This window comes from Coenobita brevimanus, chromosome 33, assembly GCF_032717465.1.
Source record: "Coenobita brevimanus isolate Jiangsu-jjx chromosome 33, ASM3271746v2, whole genome shotgun sequence".
Classification (NCBI taxonomy): Eukaryota; Metazoa; Arthropoda; class Malacostraca; order Decapoda; family Coenobitidae; genus Coenobita; species Coenobita brevimanus.
In genome coordinates this window covers 8,102,314-8,128,263 of record NC_136986.1, presented here as the reverse complement: position 1 = coordinate 8,128,263, position 25,950 = coordinate 8,102,314, and the positions used below count along the sequence as shown (strand labels likewise).

Below are 25,950 nucleotides of genomic sequence, written 5' to 3'. Positions count from 1 at the left end.
GACTGCTTCACTTGAACTTTCAACTCTGCATTATCAAGAATAGCTAACAGGTTAGGTGCGCCCCAGGGTACGCCTTGCATGCCATACTCTCCAGGTCATGAGCCAGCTGCTGGAGCGATTCGCCTCGAGCCCATACATGGCTCCGAACTCTTGCTCTGTAAACCAGTTCTTGCTATATATATATATATATATATATATATATATATATATATATATATATATATATATATATATATATATATATGGTATAGTGGTTGGTGGGGGCGCTCACCATCCACTCACTCGACGTAGTGTGGCTCAATCGGTAGAGAGGTGGCTTATAGTCCTAACGGACCCGGGTTCAAATCCCGCTGGGGCAGGGAACAGTTTAAGGATTTGAATTTCATAAAAATCAGACTTTACCGATCTACCAGAAGACCCGCCGACATGTCGTAAAAATACCCCTGCTAATACCAATACACCAGTCCTGTATGAGACAGCCCTAGTATGTATTCAATATGGACGGTGGGTGTTAGCGCCGAAGTGGTGACATGTATATATATATATATATATATATATATATATATATGAGCCTCTGTGGTACAGTGGTAGAGTGTGCGTTCCACACGCTGCTGAGCGGGGGTTCGTTTCCCGCCAGAGTTGTAAAAACTTTGGGAAGCATTCACCAAGCCACTTGCTACTTTGGCGGATACAAGGGGTTATGTGGTTGAACCAGTGTCACGTTCTAGTATGCTTGCACCCAGTTGGCTTCAGGCGGCCGATTACACTTTGTTCACAGACTACACATACATCCAAAGGCACTACAGCATTACAAACACACTCACAAGCACTTCCCATCCCACATACAGGTTCTGCCAGACAGCCTAAGCCACTCGGTATAGATACATTGGCTGTATCGTCCCTGCATCGGTAGGGATAGGCCGGTCCTGCAGTGGACCTCAACGGCTGATGATGATGATGATATATATATATATATATCTATATACCTATCTATCTATCTATATATATATATATATATATATATATATATATATATATATATATATATATATATATATATATCATCCAATCATACATTCCCCCATGAGGAGCGTAGGAGCCCTGGCCCAGACAGTTGGTCCCGAAATTTAAGATGAGAGTGACCAGCCTCACTCATCCCTGAGTGGCATTACATGAGCAATGAACCCCAACCACCCCATGGATATAAACCTTCACCGGCTCAATCCGATTGGAGCGCAATAATTACCCACTAAACCACAAGGCGCCAAAATTTGGTTATATGGTTACCACCCAGCGTAGTAAATGGATTCTTGGTGCACAGAAATCCATTTGGCTTGTCACTCAGGGTAGAGTCACCTACAGGCTGAAGGAGGAAGAAAGAATGAAGGAAAGACAGAAGAGGGAGTGTAAAGTCACCCCTAGCCAGAAGGACAAGGAAAAAATGAAGAAAAGAAAGACAGAAGAGCATGGAAGGAAAGAAGGATGGAGAGGAAAGGGCAGACACCCGAGAGGAGCACTACATCGAGTGAGTGGATGGATCACCTACAACAATATATATATATATATATATATATATATATATATATATATATATATATATATATGGTATAGTGGTTGGTGGGGGCGCTCACCATCCACTCACTCGACGTAGTGTGGCTCAATCGGTAGAGAGGTGGCTTATAGTCCTAACGGACCCGGGTTCAAATCCCGCTGGGGCAGGGAACAGTTTAAGGATTTGAATTTCATAAAAATCAGACTTTACCGATCTACCAGAAGACCCGCCGACATGTCGTAAAAATACCCCCGCTAATACCAATACACCAGTCCTGTATGAGACAGCCCTAGTATGTATTCAATATGGACGGTGGGTGTTAGCGCCGAAGTGGTGACATGTAGAGGTGTGCGGTATGTAGGAGGGCTACTGGGCTTTCAAAGCAGGCTGTGAAGCCTATGCCGAAAGTCTGACACATTATATATATATATATATATATATATATATATATATATATATATATATATATATATATATATATATATATATATATATATATATATATATATATATATATATATATATATCAGGGAATTTGTGTAACCAGCGATTTCATGAAATCCGTCGTGAATTCGTGCAGTGTGTTTAAACTGGGATGGATTGATATAGGTTAGGTTTAGGTTGTGGTTAAGTTAGGCAGGTTGAGGTTAGGTTAGGTTAGGCTAGGTTAGTTAGGTATGGATAGATTAATTTAATTCAATGTTTAACATAACTTAGCATTCATGTAAATTATCAAAACATAACATAACATGACCCAGATTTAACCTAGATTTTCATAGCATAACCTAACTGCAGCCAAAATTAATCTAACGTAAACTAACCCATCTCAGTTTAATCTCATTTCACGAAATCACTAGGGATTTCATGCAATCACTAGCAACACAAAGTCTCTGTAATATATATATATATATATATATATATATATATATATATATATATATATATATATATATATATATATATATATATATATATATATATATATATATATATATATATATATATATATATATATATATATATATATATTCTTTGTATGTTTGTATTTTATGTTTGTTTGCCCTTCAGTCACGCCCAAACCAAGGGCCAGAGACCCCCAGACCCATATGCATTCTGAATCAGGGTGACCCAAGGATTGTTTTAGGGGAGTCAAAATTCAGATCTGGGTCATTTGAGTTCACCGGTAGAGTGTTCGCCTATTTGGCCCGGGCAACGCCAGGTACCCCTGTGGCCCAATTTTTGGCATTGAAACTCACGTGGCCTCCATTTCTGCCGTAGGCTGTGTGAGGTTGACCTCTGAGGTCATCTGAGGTCACTTGTCATTCACGCTCGAACTAGACCCAACAGCCGAATATTTGGCATAAAGACTCACATTACCTGCAGTTCGGACATAGGTTATATGAGGTTGACCTCCGAGGTCATTTGAGGTCTCCAGTCGGGGGTCATTTGAGGTCACCGATAATACATGCTCGAACGACTGCACCCAGCAGTCCAGTTTTTGTCAAGGAGACACATGACCTCTAGTTCGGACATAGGCTATGTGAGGTTGATCTCCGAGGTCATTTGAGGTCACCGGTCGTGAGTCATTTAAGGTCACTGGTAATAGTAAACAAGTGCACACAATTACTGTGCATTTGTCTGCGAAGGCTGAAATATAAAGTTCCTGGACCACTTACAGTCCCTCTTCCAAAGCATATCAGGTACATGGTCTTTCTGGAGTAGAAAGAAAGATTGAACCAGAACCAACAGGATTAGAGTGTTCGCCTGTTTTGCCCGGCAACGTTGCTTACCCTTGCTAATATATATATATATATGAGAGAGAGAGAGATGGATAGATAGATAGACAGATAAATAGATAGATGTTTAGATAGACAGATAGATACATTTTGACAGATATGTAGTTAGACAGATATATATTCAGTCAAATAACATCATCATCAGCCATTACAGGTTCACGGCTGAACAAAGGCCTCCCTCAACCTTCTCCACTACTTCGCTGACTGCACCAGTCTCTGGCAGGTTTTGCCTGCACACTTCTCTGTCTTATCTCGTCACCTTCTGTCCGTCCTTTTTCTACTACGCTCGCAGTCTCTTGGAGTCCATCCAGTCACCGTATTGCTCCATCTATTATCCCTTATTCTTGCCCATGACCTGCCCACCTCCATTCTGTTATTTTGACTTCAGTAATGTCTTTGGCTTTAGTTGGCTCTCTCGCGCAAGGTGATCTCTTCATGTCGCCCAAAGATGTTTCCACCATTCACCTTTTTAATGCTTTTTGAGAAAGGATTAATTGTTTTTTACTGACTTTGGTACATTCCAGGCCTTACAACCGTACGTCATAACTGAAATTATACATTCGTTATGTCATTTTCGTTCCATTCTTACTGGCAAGCTGTTTCATAATGTCTCAATTATACCGAAAACTTTCCATCCACTTGTAATGAGTCGTTTTCTTTTCATCTTTCATTAGTTTTAGTATTTGCCCCAAGTAACTGTACTCCTTAACTTCTTCAGTTTTAGTATTTGCCCCAAGTAATTGTACTCCTAAACTTCTTCGTGAGTTTCAGTACTTATTTTGATAACGCTTTCGTCTTTATCCTTGCTTTCTGACTTTCTCTGTTTATATCACTTAATAGTTCTTGCAATGTATCTGCTGTTTCTGAGATTATGACAGTGTAATCTGCAAATCTTAAGTGGCTTAGGTATTCTCCATCTAAGTTTACTGCTTTGTTCTTCCATTCTAACTGTCTGAAAATGTTTTCCAGGCACTCTGTAAATAATATTGGTGAAACTGTATCTCTCTGATGTACGCCTATCTTAGTCTTATTTTTTGAGTAGTTATGCAATTTACTGTAGCAGTTCCCTCTTTGTATTTTGTTTTCAGGAACTATTACAATGTTGTTATTTACTCCTTCTTCCAACAATGAATTTACAATTCATTTCTGCTACACTGAGCTGACGGTCTTGTTTAAATCGACAAAACCTAAGCAATGTGGTTTATTACATTCAGTAGTTTTCTCATTTACCTAATTCAGTGTTTGCAGATGGTCAGTAGTAGAATACTCACTTCGGAATCCTGGCTCCTCACGAGTTTATTTATTATTTTCTCCCAAATTTGTTATTCTGTTCGTAAGGACTTTTGTGAACAGTTTGTAAATAAGTGATAATAAGCTAATATGTCGATAGTTGCTAAGATATTTTGAGTTCCCTTTCTTGTAAAGCAAAATAACTTGCATTTCACCATTCGAGGGGAATTTTCTTCTATATACACTGAGTAAACAAGTGAGCACGCCGGTTTTGTACTTCTGCTCCTGCATCCGACTTTCAAAAAATCTGCTGCTGTTCCATCTTCTCCTGGGGCCTTCCCTCTTTTCATACTTTTAAGAGACATGTTTACTTCGTCTGGTGTTAACTTTGGTATTTCCACTTCTGTCATCTGAAAAGCTATCTATTGGTACTGTTGTCTTTGTTGCATACAGTTCTTTGTAAAATTCTTCATCTCATTTTCACCATCTTCTCCTTGTATTAAATAACTTTGCCACTTCTGTCGTTTAGTGATATAATTTTGTGCTTTCCTAGTGCAATTTTGCTTTGAACCTGTTTCAGAATTTTTCCGATTTTGATGGTTTCTTTGATCTGATCTATATTTTTTCCCATTTTGCCTCTTGTTCATAAGCTTATTTAATTCTGCTGTTTTTGTTTCATCTTTCTTTGTTTTTAGTTTCATCTCCTTTCTTCTTTCCATGAGCTTGAGGGTCATTTTTGAGTACTTGTTAGCTTTGGTTGAGTAAGTCTCCTCTACTACCTCCGTTGATACCCTTAACACTCTTGTTAGTCTAGTATTCAGTTCATCAATGCCACATTCATCATTCAGCCTGAAATTTGTTATTTTTTTCTAACTGAAAGGCATCTATGTTTTGGCATATTATTATTGGGCGTATCTTTTCCTTTATAATAAGCTTCTTTCTTCCATTCCTGAAATTAAATCAGACTGTGCAACCTACCATTCTACGGTCACTTCCTCTATTTACTTTGTTGATAACTCTGACATTCGTGATCGTGTTGTTCTTATCCTCTACGATGAGCTCAGTTTCGTTCTTTGTTTGTCCATTTGGGCTTCTCCAGATCCATTTTCTTTCTCTTCTTTTATGGAGGAATGTATTCATTATTCTCATGTTAGACAATGCAGCAAAATTTACCACCATTTGATTTCTGTCATTCCTCTCTCCTACTCCAAATTTTCTCATATATGCATCTCCTTTTTTCGATTTACCAACGTCGGTCTCGAAGTCTCCCATCAGTACAGCACATGGCGTCTTTTCCTCTTCCATAGTTTGGGAGATGTCGTTATACAATGTCCTTGATTCTTCATCTGTGCTTTGATGGGTGGGTACATATACTTGTATTACTTCCAGGGTACATTTTGCTTACTACATTTTGTTTAGTATAATTACAATCCGTGCTATTATGTCAGTCACATCGCTGATTTTAACAATGTTCTCAGCAAGAGTTCTGTTAGAAGTCCTACACTAGTAACTCCTTCATTCTGTTTTCCTCTGTAGTAAAGTAAGTTGTTTCTGTCTTGGAGCGGAATTAAATTTTCTTTTTTTCTTTTGTTCTCACTCTGACCTACAATATGCCAACCAAGGTTTTATAACTCTGTCCTTTGGGCTTCTAGATTATAATATGCAAGGCGTCTAATACCGAATGTGTGGATTTTCATGTATATCTGTTTGGTTTATTGCCTGGGCTTTGATTTGCCGAGAGAGTGCCTACTCACTTCCGGTGGCATACTGATCATAGTGAGATGTAATTCTTGTAACACCTAATGCAGTATAATGGGTGGAGCCCCATATATCTATAGGGGGTGCCGTGGTCTGCGCCGTCAAGGACAATACCTTATATATAAATGAGACGTTCCCCAAAGCCGACCAGGGATGCACCTTGTATCAACTGAGTCCTGCCCCTGGTGTGTGTGTGTGTCTGTGTATATATATATATATATATATATATATATATATATATATATATATATATATATATATATATATATATATTTATATATACACATATCATCCATCCATCATCCAATCCTACGTTGCCCCATGAGGAGCGTAGGAGCCCGGGGCTAGGCAGTTGGTCCTGACATTTAAGATGAGAGTGATCAACCTCACTCATCCCTGAGTGGCATTACTTGAGCAATAAACCCCAACCATCCCTTGGATATAAACCTTCACCAGCTCAATCCAATTGGAGCACAATAATTACCCATTAAACCACCAGGCGCCAAAATTTGGTTATATGGTTACCATCCAGCGTAGTAAATAGTTTCCTGGTGTACAGGAAACCATTTGGCTTGTCACTCAGTGTATAGTCACCCATTGGCAGAAGGAAGAGGAAAGAATGAAGGAAAGAAAGACAGAAGAGGGAGTGTAAAGTCACCCGTAGGCGGAAGTACGAGGAAAGAATGAAGGAAAGCAAGATAGAAGAAGATGGAAGGAGAGAAGGATGGAGGGGAGGACAGGGCAGACACCCGAGAGCAGCACTACATTGAGTGAGTAGATGGTGAGCGCCCCTACCTACCACACATATATATATTGTTACATAGCCTATGATTTCATCATCCTTTGTGTAATTCTAACATACAGTATGCTGCATGTTTGATCACGAGCGTGTTCTACCTCACTCCCCCCCTCCTCTCTTATAGTAGAGTAAGTCGTTCTTTCTGTTGTTCAGAGCAGGAGTGTCAACTCTTTGTCCCCTCTGGCTTCATTTGCACGTCCTTCTTACAAGTTGTATCAAGCTCTGCTGGCCCCTATATAATGAGCTCAGTCTCTGCATTATTGCCACTTAGATCTACTCCTCATTTTGCTCACATCTCTCTCCTCCCCTGTACAGTTGTTATTATTGTGAGTGCTCGGGAAGTCTCCAACCATCTAGCAGCTGTGTAATTTGAGTATAAGTGTTATTGCATTTTTTCTTGTACTGTGTAGCATAAGGTGTTAATACTTAGGCCTAATAAGGTTTTTGTGATTAATGTAAAGTTTCATGTCAGCCATTGTTCATAATATTTCGTATCTGTAATAATATATCTTGCATTCACTGAGTATTATCTGGTATTTTCATTTTATCAGGGCTGACTTAGATAAATTTACTCATGCTAATTTCGTGTTAATAAAGGCTATTGCAGTTAACCATATATTTAACCTGTTTTTTGCCATTACATTATCCTTATGAGTCCTGAATGTTTTGTTGTTAGTTTGAGCATTAAACTTTAACTTGTAATTTTACCTAACTCTTTTGTTTTGAACCTGGAACTTTACGGGATAGTAGTGATTTTTAGTATTCTCACTTAAAGTGTACATTATCTTTCTCTGTTCCGTAACGTAAATTTGGCGACCTCGCCAGGATATTCAGGATATTATCATAAGGATATTGCTTGATATTTTGTGACTGTGATTTATTCATGATGTCTACTATTTCTACGCTTGATGAAGCCAAAGATTTTTTGTCAAATGTGCAAAGAGTGTGTGATGTAGAAAACAGAACAAAGAATGAACTTAACTCGTCACGTCCCGAGGCTTTCCGCACCTATGACATCCCCCAGTCCCGAGCCTTTTTGGAAAAATTTTTTTTCTTCTAAAACTTCCGCTTAGGTCGAGAAACGATGGAAAATCATGAAGAAAGTGGTCCCTGCGGTCTATAAGTGGTCTGTACAGATGCGGTTTCCCCCCGCAGGTATCGTATTCTGTAATGGGCTCGATATGTGTTTACGTTTTCTATGGTAAGGAATAATGGGAGAAACAACACACAACACATCTACATTTATTGAATTTGAACTAATAAACAATAACAGCAACAATATAATGGATTTCAGACACATATATATGAAAAATAAGCATTGTACCATCGCGCGAGCATAGCGAGTTTGGTCCGAGTCGTAACATGCTATATGCTAAGTTTCTGGTATGAGTCAACCTATCATTTTTTCTACTTGTATACTTCTGTTTCAATGACAATTTACCAATTACAACTGTTTGTAAGTGTTTTCAGATGTTTTCATTCATTATGATGACATGCAGCATAAGTTTAGCGCACATCAGCTTAGTAAGCGCACTCGCTATGACTCGTATTTCAACATACCAAATTGTTTTATCACTTTCCAATTATTTTCCCATTTACATAGAACCTTTCCTCCACCACTGTAAAGGTTTTCAATTATTTTCATTCATTACGAGGGCATTTAGCGATATGCTAGCGCCTATTCACGTAGCAACCACGATCTCAAACACTCGTGTTTCATCATCTACTTTATTTATTCACTCCAATTATATTTTCCCACTTACATTACACACGTTTACACCCCTAGAATGCACTGTACATACTTACTGCCATTATTTATTCAAGTGAGCGTGAGAATATCGCCTGAAAATACCCTCGCAAGGAATGTTTCGTCATACATAATACTCACACACTTATATACTAATTATTCACTTTATCACTTGCTGACTTTTATTTTGACTAATACGTGCCTTATTCATTCGACTGAGCGTCAGGAAATCTTATCTTTATACACACGCTATGAATATTTGACTTAGAATATACATCATCATATACAATAATTTGAACTTATATTATACCCGTAAGAATGTCACATAATAATAAATATATAATAACGGGCCGTATTTATTGCACTGAGCGACAGAATATCGCATCATACAACCCTCTCTATGTAAGTTTCAACTTAGGGCAGATTTATATACTTACACCCAATGTTTTCACTTATGTTCTACCCGTAGGCACTTTATACTAATATTTGGAGATCCACATGACTGATATTTTCACTGAGCGTCTGTCTGTCGCATTTACCTCATAATTTCAGCGTCCTTTCGAATTCACACCATACTAAAATTGCATCAACGTGTGATATTCACTAAAACATGGGTGAATACACAGACCCACGTCACACTGCACGCACTCATAGTGGGTGTCCTTCCTCTGTGTCGTGAGTCTCACCTGGGAATTACTGCACACGTGACACCTGCGCTGGGGCCTAGGTCTGTTGGGCTGGGGAGGGATAGGAGTGGGGAAATGGCGGCCGGATATTCTCTGGGGAGTCTGGGTAATACGGGTAGTGCGGGGGCGCTGTTGGGGCCTTTCAACACCATACTTAGCAAAGATTTCTCGTGTGAGCTCCCTCACAAACCCTTCAAATGTTTCCTGAACTCCTGTGGTCATGGAGTGAAGGTGGTGGCAATTCAGAGCAGTGATATCTAGTAAGTGAAAGAACAGTTTCTTATACCACTTCATCGTGGTCCTGGCACACTCTACAGTCGATATCATGGAGTCAGACTGGTCCACGAGGCGCATGTTTATATTGTAATCCATTACACACTCAGGTTTCCAAACACGATGCCTGCTCTCGCTATGGTAATCAACAGAATCAGTACTGTGCATCAAGGGGCGGTGAACCGTGGACAAGAGGCTTGCTTCTCTGTTGTGGTTCCACATTGTTGCAAGGATGTTGTTGGCTTTGAAGAAGACAACCTCACTCCTTGCAAGTTTCCGCCCTACCTTGACCATGTGACGCCGGTTCACCTTTACGGTTCCACAGACTCCCGCTTCATGTGTGTGAAGATAACGAGCGAGAAGAGGGCTAGTGTACCAGTTGTCGAGGTAGAGAACATGACCACAATGAAGGTAGTCTTGTATCATCATCTTTACCACTGCTCCCGAAAGTCCTATACTTCGATCTTCTATTATGTCTGTCTGTGCACCGGTGTACAAGACTATGTCTTGCACGTAACCAGTCCTACAGTCACACATAACAAAGATCTTGAACCCAAAACGGTGCCTTTTGCTGGGTATATACTGTCTGAATGAAATATTGCCTCTCCACAACACGAGACTCTCGTCTATGACGAGATCTCTATAGGGATAGAATGAGGATCGAAAGGTTTGCCTGAGGTGATCAAAGACCAACCGAATTCGCCTCATTTTGTCAGTGTTGTTTGCATTTGCAGGGTCATGAGCATCATAAAAATGGAGGCGACTTAGAATTTGTTGAAACCGATTACTTGACCAAATATGGGGGTAAACATAACAGGGTCCCTAGTCCAGTAAGCAGGAATTCTATTCTTTCTTATTATACCCATCAAAAGGACAAGGGCAAAAAATAAGAACATTTCTGGAATGGAGACAGGGTAATCATAGATCATAGAATGCCTACTCCTTGTTCCCAATCTTTCACTTTCTAGGCGCTGGGCACTTGCAAACAGATTTGTTTGATAAACGATCTGATCTACGAATACCTCACTGAAAAACAGGTGGAAAAAATTCAACCTGGTTGAATTACTGTGAATACCTGGTGCAATGCAGCCAGATCGCCCTTGCTCAGTGAAGGGGTGAATGAGAGGAGAAAAATCACTCCCATCCTCCCAATCCCACGACACAAATCCCTCGTCCCCATCACCGCCTTCGTCTGGGTGGGGAGGAGATCCTGGTTGGGGAGGTGGGGGAGAAGGAGTACGGAGGGCTTCCCCACTGTCACTCCTCTTCCCTCTGCCTATACCCTTTCCCTTTCCCTTACCCTTACGGCTGTGGGGATGAAATAGTTGAATATTGGGGAGCAGAAGACGTGCTGGGGAGTGGTTCCTCCCCACCTTCCCCCTCCATTACCACACCACGTGCTCTCTCACGCAACCTTGCTCGACCACGTGTTAGGGGATATTGGGGAGCATAAGACGTGCTTTGGAGTGGTTCCTCCCCACCTTCCCCCTCCCTCACAACCCCACGTGATAATGAACGCACCCGCACTGGCCCACGTGATCCACTCTGCTGCCTGACACTACGTAGCGAGAGCAATGACTCACTCACGTCACTCTCATTTTCCCTAATCCCAGGACTTTCCATTTCACTCCCCACTCCCTCCACTTGACTTCCTAGCTCCCCAAACAGAATGCTAGGCCCATACCTGCTCATACGACGTGGTGTGCGCTCTGGGCCACGATGTGTTATGACCTCCCATCCATACCACGTGGCAGCACGTCCCAAAGCTCCGTCCTCGTCCTCGTCCTTGTCCTCGACCTCGAATTCTCCTTCCAAAGCACGCTGGGGATAGGGATATGATATACCACATGCCTTCTTTGCCTCCTGCCCCTCTCTAGCAGCACGGTAAGTCACGTACTGCCGCTTCCTGGGTGACGGAACTTCCTCGTCACTGCTGGTGGTTTCTTCCTCCTCTGGCTGCACATAATCCTTGTCCATCTCCTCGTCATCCAGTGGGGAATCACTGTCGCTGGTAAAGGTGTCCAGGGCGACTTGAATCTCGCTCTCTGAGTGACCTCTCTTAGCCATGTCTGAGCAGGACCGTGGCTACCAGGTGAGTAGACGAGTGGCGGGCTAGCGCGGGTCACGCGGGGTCGCCGAGTGTCCCCGCCTGGTGGCAGGTAGGGGAAGGTCAGGCGAGGGTATGTACCGCAAATCAAGCGCGAAATTTGAAAATTTTCGAAATTATGCACATTGCAATTGCACGACGTACTGGTACGTCGCCGGGACTGGCAAATGCAAATCATTGCAACGTACCCATACGTCGTCGGGATGGGGCGGGTTAAGCTTGTTGCTCAACAATTGGGAATTGCTGTTCGCTCTCATCATTCTAAAGATCAAATTGTTGACATGATTAATGAAAGCTTGTTTAATGTAACTCCTCCAAATGAGCAAACGCAGATTGAATTAGCTAAGTTACAGCTAGCCCTGCAGGAGGCTCGTGCTAAGGAGGCTGAATTTCAGGCAAAAGCTAAGGAGGCTCAGGCACAAGTTGAACTTGCTAGGATTCAGGCAGACCATGAGTATCGCATGAAACAAGGTGGAACTGGATCATCTAGCTCTGATGATTTTGATGTGGCTAAAAATGTTAAACTTGTCCCTCCTTTTAATGAATCTGATTTAACTAAGTATTTTCAGTTGTTTGAGAGGGTAGCTACAGGTTTTAATTGGCCCAAAAAGTATTGGCCAGTACTCCTTCAAACTGTTCTCACCGGTAAAGCTCAAGTAACTTACGCATCTTTGCCTCAGGATCAATCTGATAATTATGATGTAGTTAAGAGCTTGATTCTTAAGGCCTCTGAGCTTGTTCCTGAAGCCTATAGAGTAAAATTTAGGACAACTTATAAGCAAGATAAGCAATCCCATGTTGGGTATGCAAAAATCAAAGAAGATCTGTTAGAGCAGTGATTAAATTCTAAGAATGTGGATTCTGATTTTGACAAATTTAAGCAGATGATTTTGCTGGAGGACTTCAAAAGGTGTATTTATAAGGATGTAAGCCTATATCTTGATGAGAAAAGGATAGATAATTTGTCTGATGCTGCAGTTTTAGCTGATGAATATGTTCTCACTCACAAGAGATATTCTAGAGAAAAAAGGAAAGCTGAGTGTAAGTACGTTGCCTTTACTCAGAGTACAGGTAACAGGAAAAAGAATAAAGATGATGTTTCTCAGGAAGTAAATACCAGCTTCACCTCTAGATTTCAGAAAAGTAAATGTACTTATTGTAGTAAGCTTGGTCATACTACGGAGAAATGTTTCAGGAGACAGCGTGATGTGAACAAAAAGGAGTCTTTAAATATTCAGTCAATTGGTCTAGTGTCCACCCTTGAGAGTTCCCAGAATTCTTTAACTGAGTTAACTGAACCTGCTTTGAGGGGTAAATTAAATTTTCATGATGGAGCTCCTCTTTTGAGCAGTAACGTGGGTGACACTCTCAAGAGTTCATGTGCTAATTTCCTGTCTGATGGTTTTGTCAGTCCTCTGGACAGTAATGACAGGAAATCAGTTCAAATATATCGTGATACAGGTGCTTGCCAATCCCTTATGCTGACCAGTGTTCTAGGCTCTAATGTTAATTCCTCTGATGAAACTGTAATCTTACAAGGTGTAGGGAATAATTACTTCTCTGTCCCTCTGTGCAGAGTGAATTTAGAGTCTGGTTTTGTTAATGGTTCCGTTATGGTTTGGTTGGTTGAGACACTCCCAATGTCAGGTGTAACTTTCTTACTTGGAAATGATATTGGTAGAAGTCAAGTGTGTCCAGATCCTCAGTTGTCTAGTGAGCCAGTGGCTGCAGCCCAGGATTGTGATGTCCCTGATGTGTTCCCTGCATGTGCTGTCACTAGGGCTAAGTCTAAAGTTACTGGTGACTTAGAGGATAATGATGATGATGATGTTATCCTAGCTGACACTTTTCTTGCTAATTTGGACCACTCACCAGATGAGGCAGTACCCCGTAGTGTTGATCATTTGTCTCGTCAAGAGTTGGTTGAGTTGCAGGTTGCTGACCCTGAGTTGAAAGGTCTAGCTAACTCTGCTTTCAGTGAGGAAGAGTCAGCCGGTGCTTCTACTTGTTATTATATAAAGTCAGGAGTACTTATGAGGAAGTGGAGACCCCCAACAGCGTCAGTCGACTGTGAATGGGAGGTTGTACATCAAGTTGTCATCCCTCGTGTTTGTAGGCAGGATATCATTAGAGTGGCTCATGATTCCAGTTTGGCAGGACACCTTGGAGTGAGGAAGACTGTGGCACGCATTTTGAAACACTTCTACTGGCCAGGTATCTTCAGGGATGTTTCCTGGTATTGTAAGTCTTGTCACACCTGTCAAGTTGTGGGGAAGTGTAATCAGACCGAAAAGGTTGCACCTCTAGTTCCCATTCCTCCTTTTGAGGCGCCATTCACCCGTGTGTTGGTGGATATTGTGGGCCCTCTTTCTAAGACTTCTTCAGGATTTTCTTATGTGTTGACCCTGATTGATATGGCTACTCGTTATCCTGAAACCATTCCACTTAGAAATATCTCAGCAAAGAACGTGGTTAAGGAAATACTAGGGTTCTTCACAAAGTTTGGTCTGCCCAAGGAGGTACAGTCCGACCGGGGAAGTAATTTCATGTCAAATGTTTTCAAGCAGTCTCTGAAAGAGTTGGGCATCACCCAGATCACGTCTTCAGCTTACCATCCCCAGACCCAAGGAGCGTTGGAGAGATATCATCAAACACTCAAATCGATGCTCAAGAAATACTGTTTGGAACATCAGAAAGACTGGGATAAAGGTCTTCCATTTGTTGTATTTGCCGCAAGAGAATCTCCAAATGAATCACTGGGCTTCTCACCTTTTGAACTACTGTTTGGCCATGAAGTAAGAGGACCCCTTAAGCTACTCAAGAAATGCTGGCTGTCGGAGGAAGATGACGTCAACCTGCTGGAGTATGTGATGAAGTTCAAAGAACGGCTGTCCACTGCTTTACAGCTGGCGAGAGAGAATTTAGGAGCTGCTCAGGTGAAGATGAAGACTTGGTATGATAAGAAGTCCAGGTTACGCCACTTTCAGCCAGGAGATCAGGTTTTGATTCTGCTACCAGTTCATGGGCAACCTCTTCAAGCCAAGTTTAGTGGTCCTTATTTCGTGGAGAAGAAACTCAGTGAAGTCAACTATGTCATCGCCACACCAGATCGTAGAAAGAACAAGCAACTTTGTCACATCAACATGCTAAAGTTATATCACAGGCGGGACGAAAATAACCCAGTCTGCACTGTAGCTGTTCCACCCGAGTCTGCAAGTGAAGTTCTCCCATGCAGTATGAGCCTGAGTGATAGTTTGGGGAAGAATCCTGATATCATGAATGATCTCCAGACTAAGCTTTCTCATCTACCTCCCGAGGAAAGGCAGGAGTTTTCGGCATTACTGCAGGAGTACCCGCAAGTGTTCCGTGCCACTCCAGGAAGAACTACTGTGTTGATGCATGATGTCGATGTTGGAGACGCAAAGCCAATTAAATTGCCTCCTTACCGTGTGAACCCAGTGAAAGTTCCTCTCATCCAGAAGGAGCTTGGCTACCTGTTGGACCACAAGATGATTGAGCCCTGTCAGAGCGAGTGGAGTTCTCCTGTCACTCTGGTCCCTAAGCCAGGGGGGTCACAGCGGCTTTGCATCGACTACAGACGTGTTAATCAGATAACCAAAACAGACACTTACCCTCTCCCTCGTGTGGAAGATTGCATAGACAAGATCGGAAAGGCTAGGTACATAAGTAAGTTTGATTTGTTAAAGGGATACTGGCAAGTACCTATGACTGAACGTGCTAGGGAGATCTCATGTTTTGTAACACTAGGAAAGACTTTTGCATGTTCTGTAATGCCATATGGTATGAAGAATGCACCAGCCACATTTCAGAAGCTCATGAATGTTGTAACAGAGGGTTTGGCAGGGTGTGTTGTTTATATTGATGATGTATTAATCTTCAGTGACTACTGGAAAGATCAACTATGCCATGTCAGTAAATTTCTTGAGCGTTTGGTTCAGGCTAATCTTGTAGCTAATTTATCAAAGTGTGAGTTTGGTCAAGCTAAAGTTCAGTACCTTGGGTACGTAATTGGTGATGGGCATGTTGCACCACCAGCAGCTAAGGTTCAGGTTATAAGTGATCTTCCCAGACCTAAAAGTAGGAAAGAGCTACAAAGATTTTTGGGAATGGTAGGTTATTACAGGAGATTTGTTCTTAACTTTTCAATTCTTGTGTCACCACTTACAGACCTACTGAAAAAGGGAGTTACATTTGTCTGGACCGATAACTGTGAATGCTCTTTCAACAAACTTAAAGCTATCCTATTAAGTCAGCCAGTGCTCGCTACTCCAAATTTTGCTAAACCTTTTAAGATGGCTGTTGATGCAAGTGATACAGGAGCTGGGGCTGTTTTGCTGCAAGAGGATGATCAGAGTATTGAACACCCTGTATCTTATTACAGTAAGAAGTTCACTCCACCTCAAAAGAACTACTCAACTATTGAGAAAGAGCTTTTGGCCTTGATTTTGGGTTTACAGCATTTTTCATTTTATTTGTGTTCTGGTTTTGACCCCATAGTCATTTATACCGATCATAACCCATTGAAATTCCTTAGTAAGTTTAAAGATAAAAATAAGAGATTGACAAGATGGAGTCTACTTCTTCAGGAGTATTCATTAGACATACAACATGTCAAGGGGAAAGAAAATGTTATTGCAGATTGCTTATCTAGACTTTAGACAGATTGTTTTAGAGTAATAAGAAATTTCCTTTGTAAATTTCTTTTTCTTTGTGGGGAGGTGTTACATAGCCTATGATTTCATCATCCTCTGTGTAATTCTAACGTACAGTATGCTGCATGTTTGATCACGAGCGTGTTCTACCTCACTTCCCCCCACCTCCCTTATAGTAGAGTAAGTCGTTCTTTCTGTTGTTCAGAGCAGGAGTGTCAACTCTTTGTCCCCTCTGGCTTCATTTGCGCGTCCTTCTTACAAGTTGTATCAAGCTCTGCTGGCCCCTATATAATGAGCTCAGTCTCTGCATTATTGCCACTTAGATCTACTCCTCATTTTGCTCACATCTCTGTCCTCCCCTGTACAGTTGTTATTATTGTGAGTGCTCAGGAAGTCTCCAACCATCTAGCAGCTGTGTAATTTGAGTATAAGTGTTATTTCATTTTTTCTTGTACTGTGTAGCATAAGGTGTTAATTCTTGGGCCTAATAAGGTTTTTGTGATTAATGTAAAGTTTCATGTCAGCCATTGTTCATAATATTTCGTATCTGTAATAATATATCTTGCATTCACTGAGTATTATCTGGTATTTTCATTTTATCAGGGCTGACTTAGATCAATTTACTCATGCTAATTTCGTGTTAATAGAGGCTATTGCAGTTAACCCTATATTTAACATGTTTTTTGCCATTACATTATCCTTATGAGTCCTGAATGTTTTGTTGTTAGTTTGAGCATTAAACTTTAACTTGTAATTTTACCTAACTCTTTTGTTTTGAACCTGGAACTTTACGGGACAGTAGTGATTTTTAGTATTCTCACTTAAAGTGTACATTATCTTTCTCTGTTCCGTAACAATATATATATATATATATATATATATATATATATATATATATATATATATATATATATATATATATATATATATATATATATATATATATATATATATATATATATATATATATATATATATATATATATATATATATTTATATAATGTGTTACTTGCTACGTTTGTGGATAGTGTTCCAGATCTGATGTTCACAGAAAAGAATGTGTTACCTGCTAACAGCAGCGTCATTGCAGTTTGGCTCAGAGATTTTTTTAATTGCCTGTATGCGGTGTAGTTTGAAAGTAAATGTAGGTAAAAGTAGAGTGATGGGTATTGTTGAGAGAAAAGGTAATTCTCACTGTCATGTGCCAGTGACTGGGCAGAAATCTGAACTGGTTGAAGGATTTAAGTATCTGTACCTCGCTACAGCACAAAACGAAAGATAAAGGTGTAAGAAATATATGGAGAGTAGCTCAAGGTACAAAGGCGGCCGATGTTATGGAGGCCTTGATAAGCAACAGAGGACTGAATATGGAGACTACACGATTATTGCATGAAGCTGTGGCAGTGCCCACATTAACGCATGATTGTGTGGTTTTGGTATGGCGCGAGTATGAGTAAATCAAGAGCGAGAGCAATGCAACTGGTTCTGTAAAGAAATATGTGTGAGTTACTAGAATTGATAGGGAAAGAAACAAAGTTTCATGAAAGATGTGGAGTAATGAAGACTGTTGATGTGGACGTTAACTGGGTGGTGAAAATGTTATGGGCCTATGTGTGTGACTTTGGTGGAAGGAGGAGGCGTGGTGTGCCAGTAAGATGCCTAACTATGGTAAATGAGTGTGTCAGAATACTAGCTATCGAAGTATAGGAGGCCAGAGAATGGACAAGGGTTTACACAGGATGAATGACTTCAATCTGCAGGTGCGCATGACACTGAGTTCCAACTTTTTTCTTTTAACCACTTCGGTCCAGTGACATCTTTTTACAGCTTGCTCTTGCTCCCTGCAGTCAATTATATTAACTTTATGGCAGATTCCTTATACAGAAAGGGTATATGAAGACTATATGAAACCTCTACAGATAAAAAGTCTGTTCTAAACTAAATAAAATAAACCTGTGAAGCAAGAACACAAAATAATAACATGTCATCAAGTTGAAACAGTTGTCTTCATAGTTGTCGGAAGGACTCTGTCCCGCAGATGTATGTGATGCGCATGAGAAAGTAGAAGGTATTTTTTTTATTGCGACAAGACTCAGAACAAAGACTAAGATGATGTGTCAATGCTTACGTGGACCATTTCAGTGGGCACGCTGTGTCATTGTTCTGTTATTAATATGGTTGTCTTTCTCTGTACTGTATTTGTATCCTGCCTCACTACATCTATACTCTGCTCACGTTAACTGGTCGTAAAACTGGCACTACTTCATCCTGAATGCTGAGCTACGACAAGAGATTAACACCAGAATATGTGTTGCTAGTCACAAAAAAGTGCTATAAAAAAAAATACAGTAAGGTCATAGCACTGTCTTGTTCTGCCATTTGGTTTCAAGAAATAGACACACAAAAATAAAGAACGAATATCTCAGCCTAGCTAAAGTGAATGAACTATAATAGATGGGAATTAGGTTTAGGATAATAATAATGATGATGATGATGATGATGATGATAATTATGATGATGACGATGATGATAATTATGATGATGATGATGATAATAATAATAATAATGATCAACGGTGGCAGAAAAACAGTACTTTATTTGTCCTTGTTGTCGCAGCCATGTCAATTTTTTAAAGATATATTTCCCAAGTATTGTACAGTTGGGGACAAAAGTTTACTTACAGTTTCACTCTATCAGCTTCACACTCAAGGCATGTCTTTCACTTTCCTCTGACGTATTATATGTAAGGGAATCATCTATGGCTAGAGGAACATGCTAAGCCAATCTCAGCTTAACCCGCGGCATCCCGTCGAAGTTCTTTTACGTCCACACGTTTTGTCACTGCCAATCCCATCAACGTACATAAACACAAAAAAATTGCAAGGTCCCTAATTTGCACAATTTTCAATTTTCGCGAGTCATTTTTGGTACGTATACATGTGACACCTTCCTCAACAAGATGCCAGGCAGGGACAATGCCTTACCCAGCATGACCTCCTCCCCCCCCCTGCATGCCATTGTCTCAGCAATTCACCTGTTATCAGTGACCTGGCCAGTATAGCCATGTCATGCCACGGTACGAAATTCAGGGCCAGAGTGATTCCCCAATCAATGACAATGTGGAGGACAAACTTTACATAGCATTAGAGGAAGAAACAGTTAGAAATGATGATCAGGTAATGTGGCAAAAAAAGGTCAGGTATTAGTGAGTGAAACAATGCTTATAATGCCTATATTACTGCTTGAAAACCAATATACTCTTGTACTACATATAAATTCGTAGCAGTAAATAAATAAATACCGTTTATGAGTGGTGTGAAATAGTTATCCTCCCATAGAACTCGTTTTCTTTGGTGCCAGCCTGATAGAAAACCCAGTAAGGTAAGGAGGCACTCCTACCTGTAATGAGTATTTTAAACCTCAGGTGAGCGATTTCGCTATGAATTTTCGATGTTTCTCACCAAAAGCGAAGGTTTGAGCCAAAAAAAAAAAAAATCCTAAAATGGTCGGGATTGGGGGGAGTCAGTGGTGGAAAAGTGGTCGGGATGGGGCGGGTTAATAAGAGTGTTAGCCACGAGAGCAGAGCCCGATGTACAAGAGGAAAAATGGGTTAGGCGAATTTATGTCCATGACCACAAGTGTAGTAGAAAAGAGTCATGATAAGTGGAGCTGTGACACGTAGGAGGATTCTGGGGCCTCAGGGAACAGACGGTTGAATATGTTGTACAGGACAAGACATATCAGGGACAAAAAGGCAATATGAAGTTGAGTGATACTTACCAAATGCAAGCTTGATAACTGCGCCAAATAGAAAAGACATCTTGGCCATAATTGGGCCACTGTCACAGCAGGTACTATTCAACTCCCCGTCTCCCTCAGCCTGGGCCATGAGGGCGATCACCATTACTGCCACCCCTGCCAACACTCGCATCATGGACTCCGAGTGGCACCTGCACAGGGAACATCATTATCATCATCATCATCATCATCATCATCATCGTCGCCATGATTATTACTATATTCAATGTTATTATTATTAGCAATATTATAAGATGATCAAATAGGGGATATCATTACCTGTGCCATTAATGTATTCATTGAAACCCACCCAATGTCTCCTTAGTGGCGGTGTTTGAAGTATGCTGCTTGATTATTCATATATATATCTATATATATATATATATATATATATATATATATATATATATATTTATATATATGTATATATATATATATATATATATAAGTATATATATATATAGAGAGAGAGAGAGAGAGAGAGAGAGAGATTTGTGGTAGGTGGGAACGCTTAGCATCCACTCACTCGATGTAGTGCTGCTGTCCGGTGTCTGCCCTTTCCTCTCATCGATCCTTCTTTCCTTTCATCCAATTCTGTCTTTCTTTCCTTAATTCGTTCCTTGTCCTTCTACCTACGGGTGACTTTACACTGAGCGACAAGCCAAATGGTTTCCTGTACACAGGGAAACCATTTACTACGGTGGGTGGTAACCATATAACCAAATTTTGCCGTCTGGTGGTTTAGTGGGTAATTATTGCGCTCCAGTCGGATTGAGCCGGTGAAGGTTTATATCAATGAGGTGGTTGGGGTTGATTGCTCATGTAATACCACTCAGGGATGAGTGACGCTGGTCACTCTCATCTTAAATGTCGGGACCAACTGCCTAGCCCCAGGCTCCTACGCTTCTCATGGGGCAATGTAGGATTGGATGATGGATATATATATATATATATATATATATATATATATATATATATATATATACATATATATATTTTACGTGTCTGACTCTGGGCAGAGGCTTTGGGCCTATTTCTTGGGGGCAGTGGCCTATCCCAAGGCCCAATAGTCCTCCTACACCTCCACTTGTCACCACTTCGGGGCTAACATACACCGTCATATTGAATACATGCTAGGTCTGTCTCATACAGGACTGGTGTACTGTTATTAGCGGGGGTACTTTTACATGTCGGCGGGTCATCTGCCAGATCAGGAAAGTTTGCTTTTTAGGAAATTCAAATCCTTAAACTATTCCCTGCCCCAGCCGGGATTCGATCCTGGGTCCATAAGGACTGCAAGCCGCCTCTCTACCGATTCAGTCACCGCCTCCCCCATATATATATATATATAAATATATATATATATATATATATATATATATATATATACACAAATGTATGTCAATCTATTATTTCAACTGTATCTATATCTATCCATCTATCTGTCTATCTATCTATATTCTAGATAGATAGATTGATAGATGATTAGATATAGATACAGTAAATAGACAGATTGACATACATATATATATATATATATATATATATATATATATATATATATATATATATATATACTTACCAGTAAAACGTTTTCATCGCTGAGGTACCAGTGAAGGCATTTAAATCCCAAAGCACTGAAATATCGCCTTACACCCCGAGGATGCCTAGAGTATATTGATGGCTATCTACCTACCAAGTGTCATGCCCTCACAACAAACTGTCTCGCCTGTGGGCCTCTTTTGAAGATATTTGACACACTGCTCTTGGTGCGTGTCACGTGTCGCGTGAACCACCGGGTGTGATGAAAACCAGTAAAAACAAATCTTAAAGAATGGGACTACCATTCGGTGCAAACCACGCTGTGATAGGCCCTGTGGTTGTTGAGATATAAGATTCTCAAAAGCGTTACTGTCGGGCCGGGTCGGGCCAGGTCGGGTTGGGCCGCTCGTAGTCTATCTATCTATCTATCTATAGCCCGACGCCCTAATCCCGCAAAGGGTGGCCGCAGACAAAACGCCTCCAAGTCACTCTGTCACCCACCATTTGACTACCCTTCCCCCAACTCACCCCCTCCCTCCCTCATATACCTCTCAACTCCATCCCTCCACCTCATCCTCGGTCTACCCCTCCCTCTCCCTCCCTCCACCTCACTTACATACACCCTCTTAGTCAGTCTTTCATTCTCCATTCTCTCCACATGTCCAAACCACCTCAGTGTATTTCTCCTAATCTTCTCATCCACATCCACATCCACCCCATAACGTTCCTTCACTTCTTCATTCGTCAACCTGTCCCACCATGTCACTCCACATGCTCCTCTCAAGTAACTCATTTCCACTGCTCTCACTCTTGACTTGTTCCCCTCTTGCAAGGTCCACGCCTCGCTTCCTTACGTCAGGGTAGGGATCACAATACTATCATGCAGTGACTTCTTAACTTCCATACTCACCTCCCTATTTCTCATCACTGCTTTCAGTGTACCAACAACCTTCCTTCCCTGCTGTACCCTTTCACGTACTTCATCCCCCAAAGTTCCATCCTTACTCATCACACTACCCAAGTACTTGAATGCACTCACATTCTCCATATCCTCACCATTCAACCTCACTGCACACTCTGTGACTTCATTCCTCTCAAATACCATAACTTTACTTTTGTTTACATTAACTTTCAGCTTCCTCCTCCTACACACTGTCCCAAATTCATTCACCAAACCTTGCAACTCCCATTCATCTTCACTCAACAATACTGTATCATCAGCAAACAGCAACACCGGAAGCTTCCAAATCTCACCCTCATTCATTAGGGCCAGCCCCACATCCACTGCCCTACCTTGCACCTCCTTTACAACCCCATCCATATATATATTAAACAGCCATGGAGACATCACACACCCCTGTTTCAGTCCCACATTGAGATCAAAGAACTCACTCAGCTCACCATCCACTCGCACCGTAGCCCTAGCTCCCTCGTACATACTCTTCACGGCACTCAACAATTTCCTCTCCACTCCATATATTCTTAATACCTTCCACATACCTTGCCTATCTATTCTGTCATAAGCTTTCTCCAAGTCCATGAAGGCAGCATACTTTCCTTCCCTTCTCTAGATACTTCTCCACTAAACATCTTAGAACAAATATATGATCTACACACCCTTTTCCCTTCCTAAATCCCCCTTGTTCTTCTCCAACTAGCTCCTATGTCATATGCCTAACCCTATCAATGAGTATTCTACCATATATTTTACCAGTCACACTAAGAAGGCAAATACCCCTATGGTTACCACATACTTCTCTCTCCCCTTTTCCTTTGTACAGAGGAACAATTATACCTGATTTCCAGTTCTCTGGAACCCTTCCCTCTTCCCAAGCCAATCTACACAACTTCCATATCCACTCCACAACAATCTCACCCCCATACCTAAGCATTTCACCACACACTCCATCAATTCCTAGGGCCTTTCCCAGCTTAATCTTCTTCATCGCTTCCACTACTTCCGCCCTACTGATCTCTTCCTCCCTCCTCTCATCTCTTCTTCTCCCAGCCATTCCCCAACCACTTATACTCACACTGCTCTCACTCTCTACGTTCAACAAATCCTCAAAGTGCTCCTTCCATCTCCTCAATTTCTCTCTCTTCTCCACCAACAATCTATTATTCCTATCTTTCCCTCCCCTATTATTTCCCCTTTCACACTGCCTTACTTTCTTTACCTCCTTCCAAAACAACTTCTTACTCTCCCTTCATTTCACACTCAGATTCCTCCCAAACTCTTCATCCACTTTCTTCTTACTCTCCTTCACCAGTCTCTTAACCTCCCTTCTCCTGCTCACATATACCTCTCTCTTCTCTCTCTCATCTTCTCCCCTACCTCTACTCGCCAACCATTCACCATATGCCTTCTTCTTTTGTTCCACAGCTCGTTTCACCTCATCATTCCACCATGCTGTCCCTTGCACACCCTTGCATCTCCTCCTCACTCCACAAACCGCCTCACACGCTGCTCCTATCTCTTCTGTGAATATCTTACATACGTCTTCCACCCCTTCCATCTGCTCTAGCTCATACCTTCCCAATCTTTCTTCCACTATGCTCTTATACTCTGTCATTTTCTCACTATCTTGCAATTTCTCCACTCTTCTCACAGGAGCTGCTTCCTCCTGTCTTCCCCTTCGCCTCCTCAACCACTTTCTTTGCATCTTTATCTTGGCCATCACTAAGTGATGGTCCGAGACTCCATTCCCCCACCCTCTCCACACTCTTGCATCCAACACTTGTCTTCTCATTCGCTCATCGACACACACGTAGTCTATCATTGCCTTTCGTTCAACAAGTTCACCATCCATCCTCCTCATCACTCTCCATGTATACCGGTGGATCATCTTATGATGAAAGTAGATATTGGCTATTGCCAACCCCTTACAAGCACAGATGTCCACCAAAGCACTACCATTCCCATCTACTTCAGCTGGCACACCCCACTGACCAACCACTCCATCCACTCGTACATTTCCAACTTTGCCATTCATGTCTCCAATCAACAGCACTCTCTCGCTCCTCTCAAACTTGTCCATACATGCTTCTACTCTCGCCCAAAACTCATCTTTCACTCTTGCCACTCGATCCTCTGTTGGAGCATACACACATACAATCGCCCATGCTTGTATACCTACTTTCATCCTCACCCATACAATCCTTGCACCCACTGTTCCATACTCTCTTATATTTTCCTTCCACTTCTTGCTTATCATCACACATACTCCCTCTCTTGCCCTCTCATTCTTACTGACTCCCACACATATACCTACACCATATTCCCATTCTCTCACCCTTTCACCTTTCCATTTAGTTTCAGTCAATCCACATATATCCACTTTTGCATCCTCAAGCACCTGCACAATCTCTCTCTCTTTCACTTCATCATTCACTCCTCTCACATTCCATGTTCCCACCCTAAGAATGTCCTTTGTCCGTTCTTTAGTCGTCAACGTATGGTCCGCCTGGGTCCGAGGCGCTTTGTTCGCTTTTTTAGGTAGTTCTTTTTATGGGGTGGGGCACTAACCCACCACCAACCCTTTTAGTCGCCTCGTACGACAAGCAGGGATACTGGGGGAGTATTCTTGAAACCCCCCTACCCCCAGGGGGTAGTAAATAAATAAATAAGTAAATATATATATATATATATATATATATATATATATATATATATGTATATGTGTGTGTGTGTGTGTGTGTGTGCTTTAAGTAGTGCTGCCTTCCGATATGTAACAGTTCAACTTATGTGCATTGCACTATGTTATCAATTGTCTGGAAGTTATTTTATTCATTTCAAAGCTAACACTGCACCATAATAATAAACTCTGAAGAACCTGGTGCTGGTTGAGACTGTATATACCTTCTGTAAAATGAAAGGAGTTAAATTAGAGATGAGGAAAGAAGAACTGTCAACTAAGAATGAGTCTTCCAGAGCGGATGGTCAGTTTCTATGGACGGAAAGCAATATAGATAACACAGCAAATGTGAT

General features: G+C 41.2%; 1 protein-coding gene across 1 annotated transcript in view; it reads right to left on the bottom strand.

Annotated features, from left to right (window-relative positions):
* Window positions 1-25,950, bottom strand: part of LOC145395722 (uncharacterized) — a 62,927-nt gene that overhangs the window by 36,863 nt on the left and 114 nt on the right. The window contains exon 2 of the mRNA XM_080269263.1: window positions 20,403-20,572. Coding sequence (XP_080125389.1) covers window positions 20,403-20,556 — 154 coding nt within the window. The 5' untranslated portion in view covers window positions 20,557-20,572. The remainder of the gene's footprint in view (window positions 1-20,402; window positions 20,573-25,950) is intronic.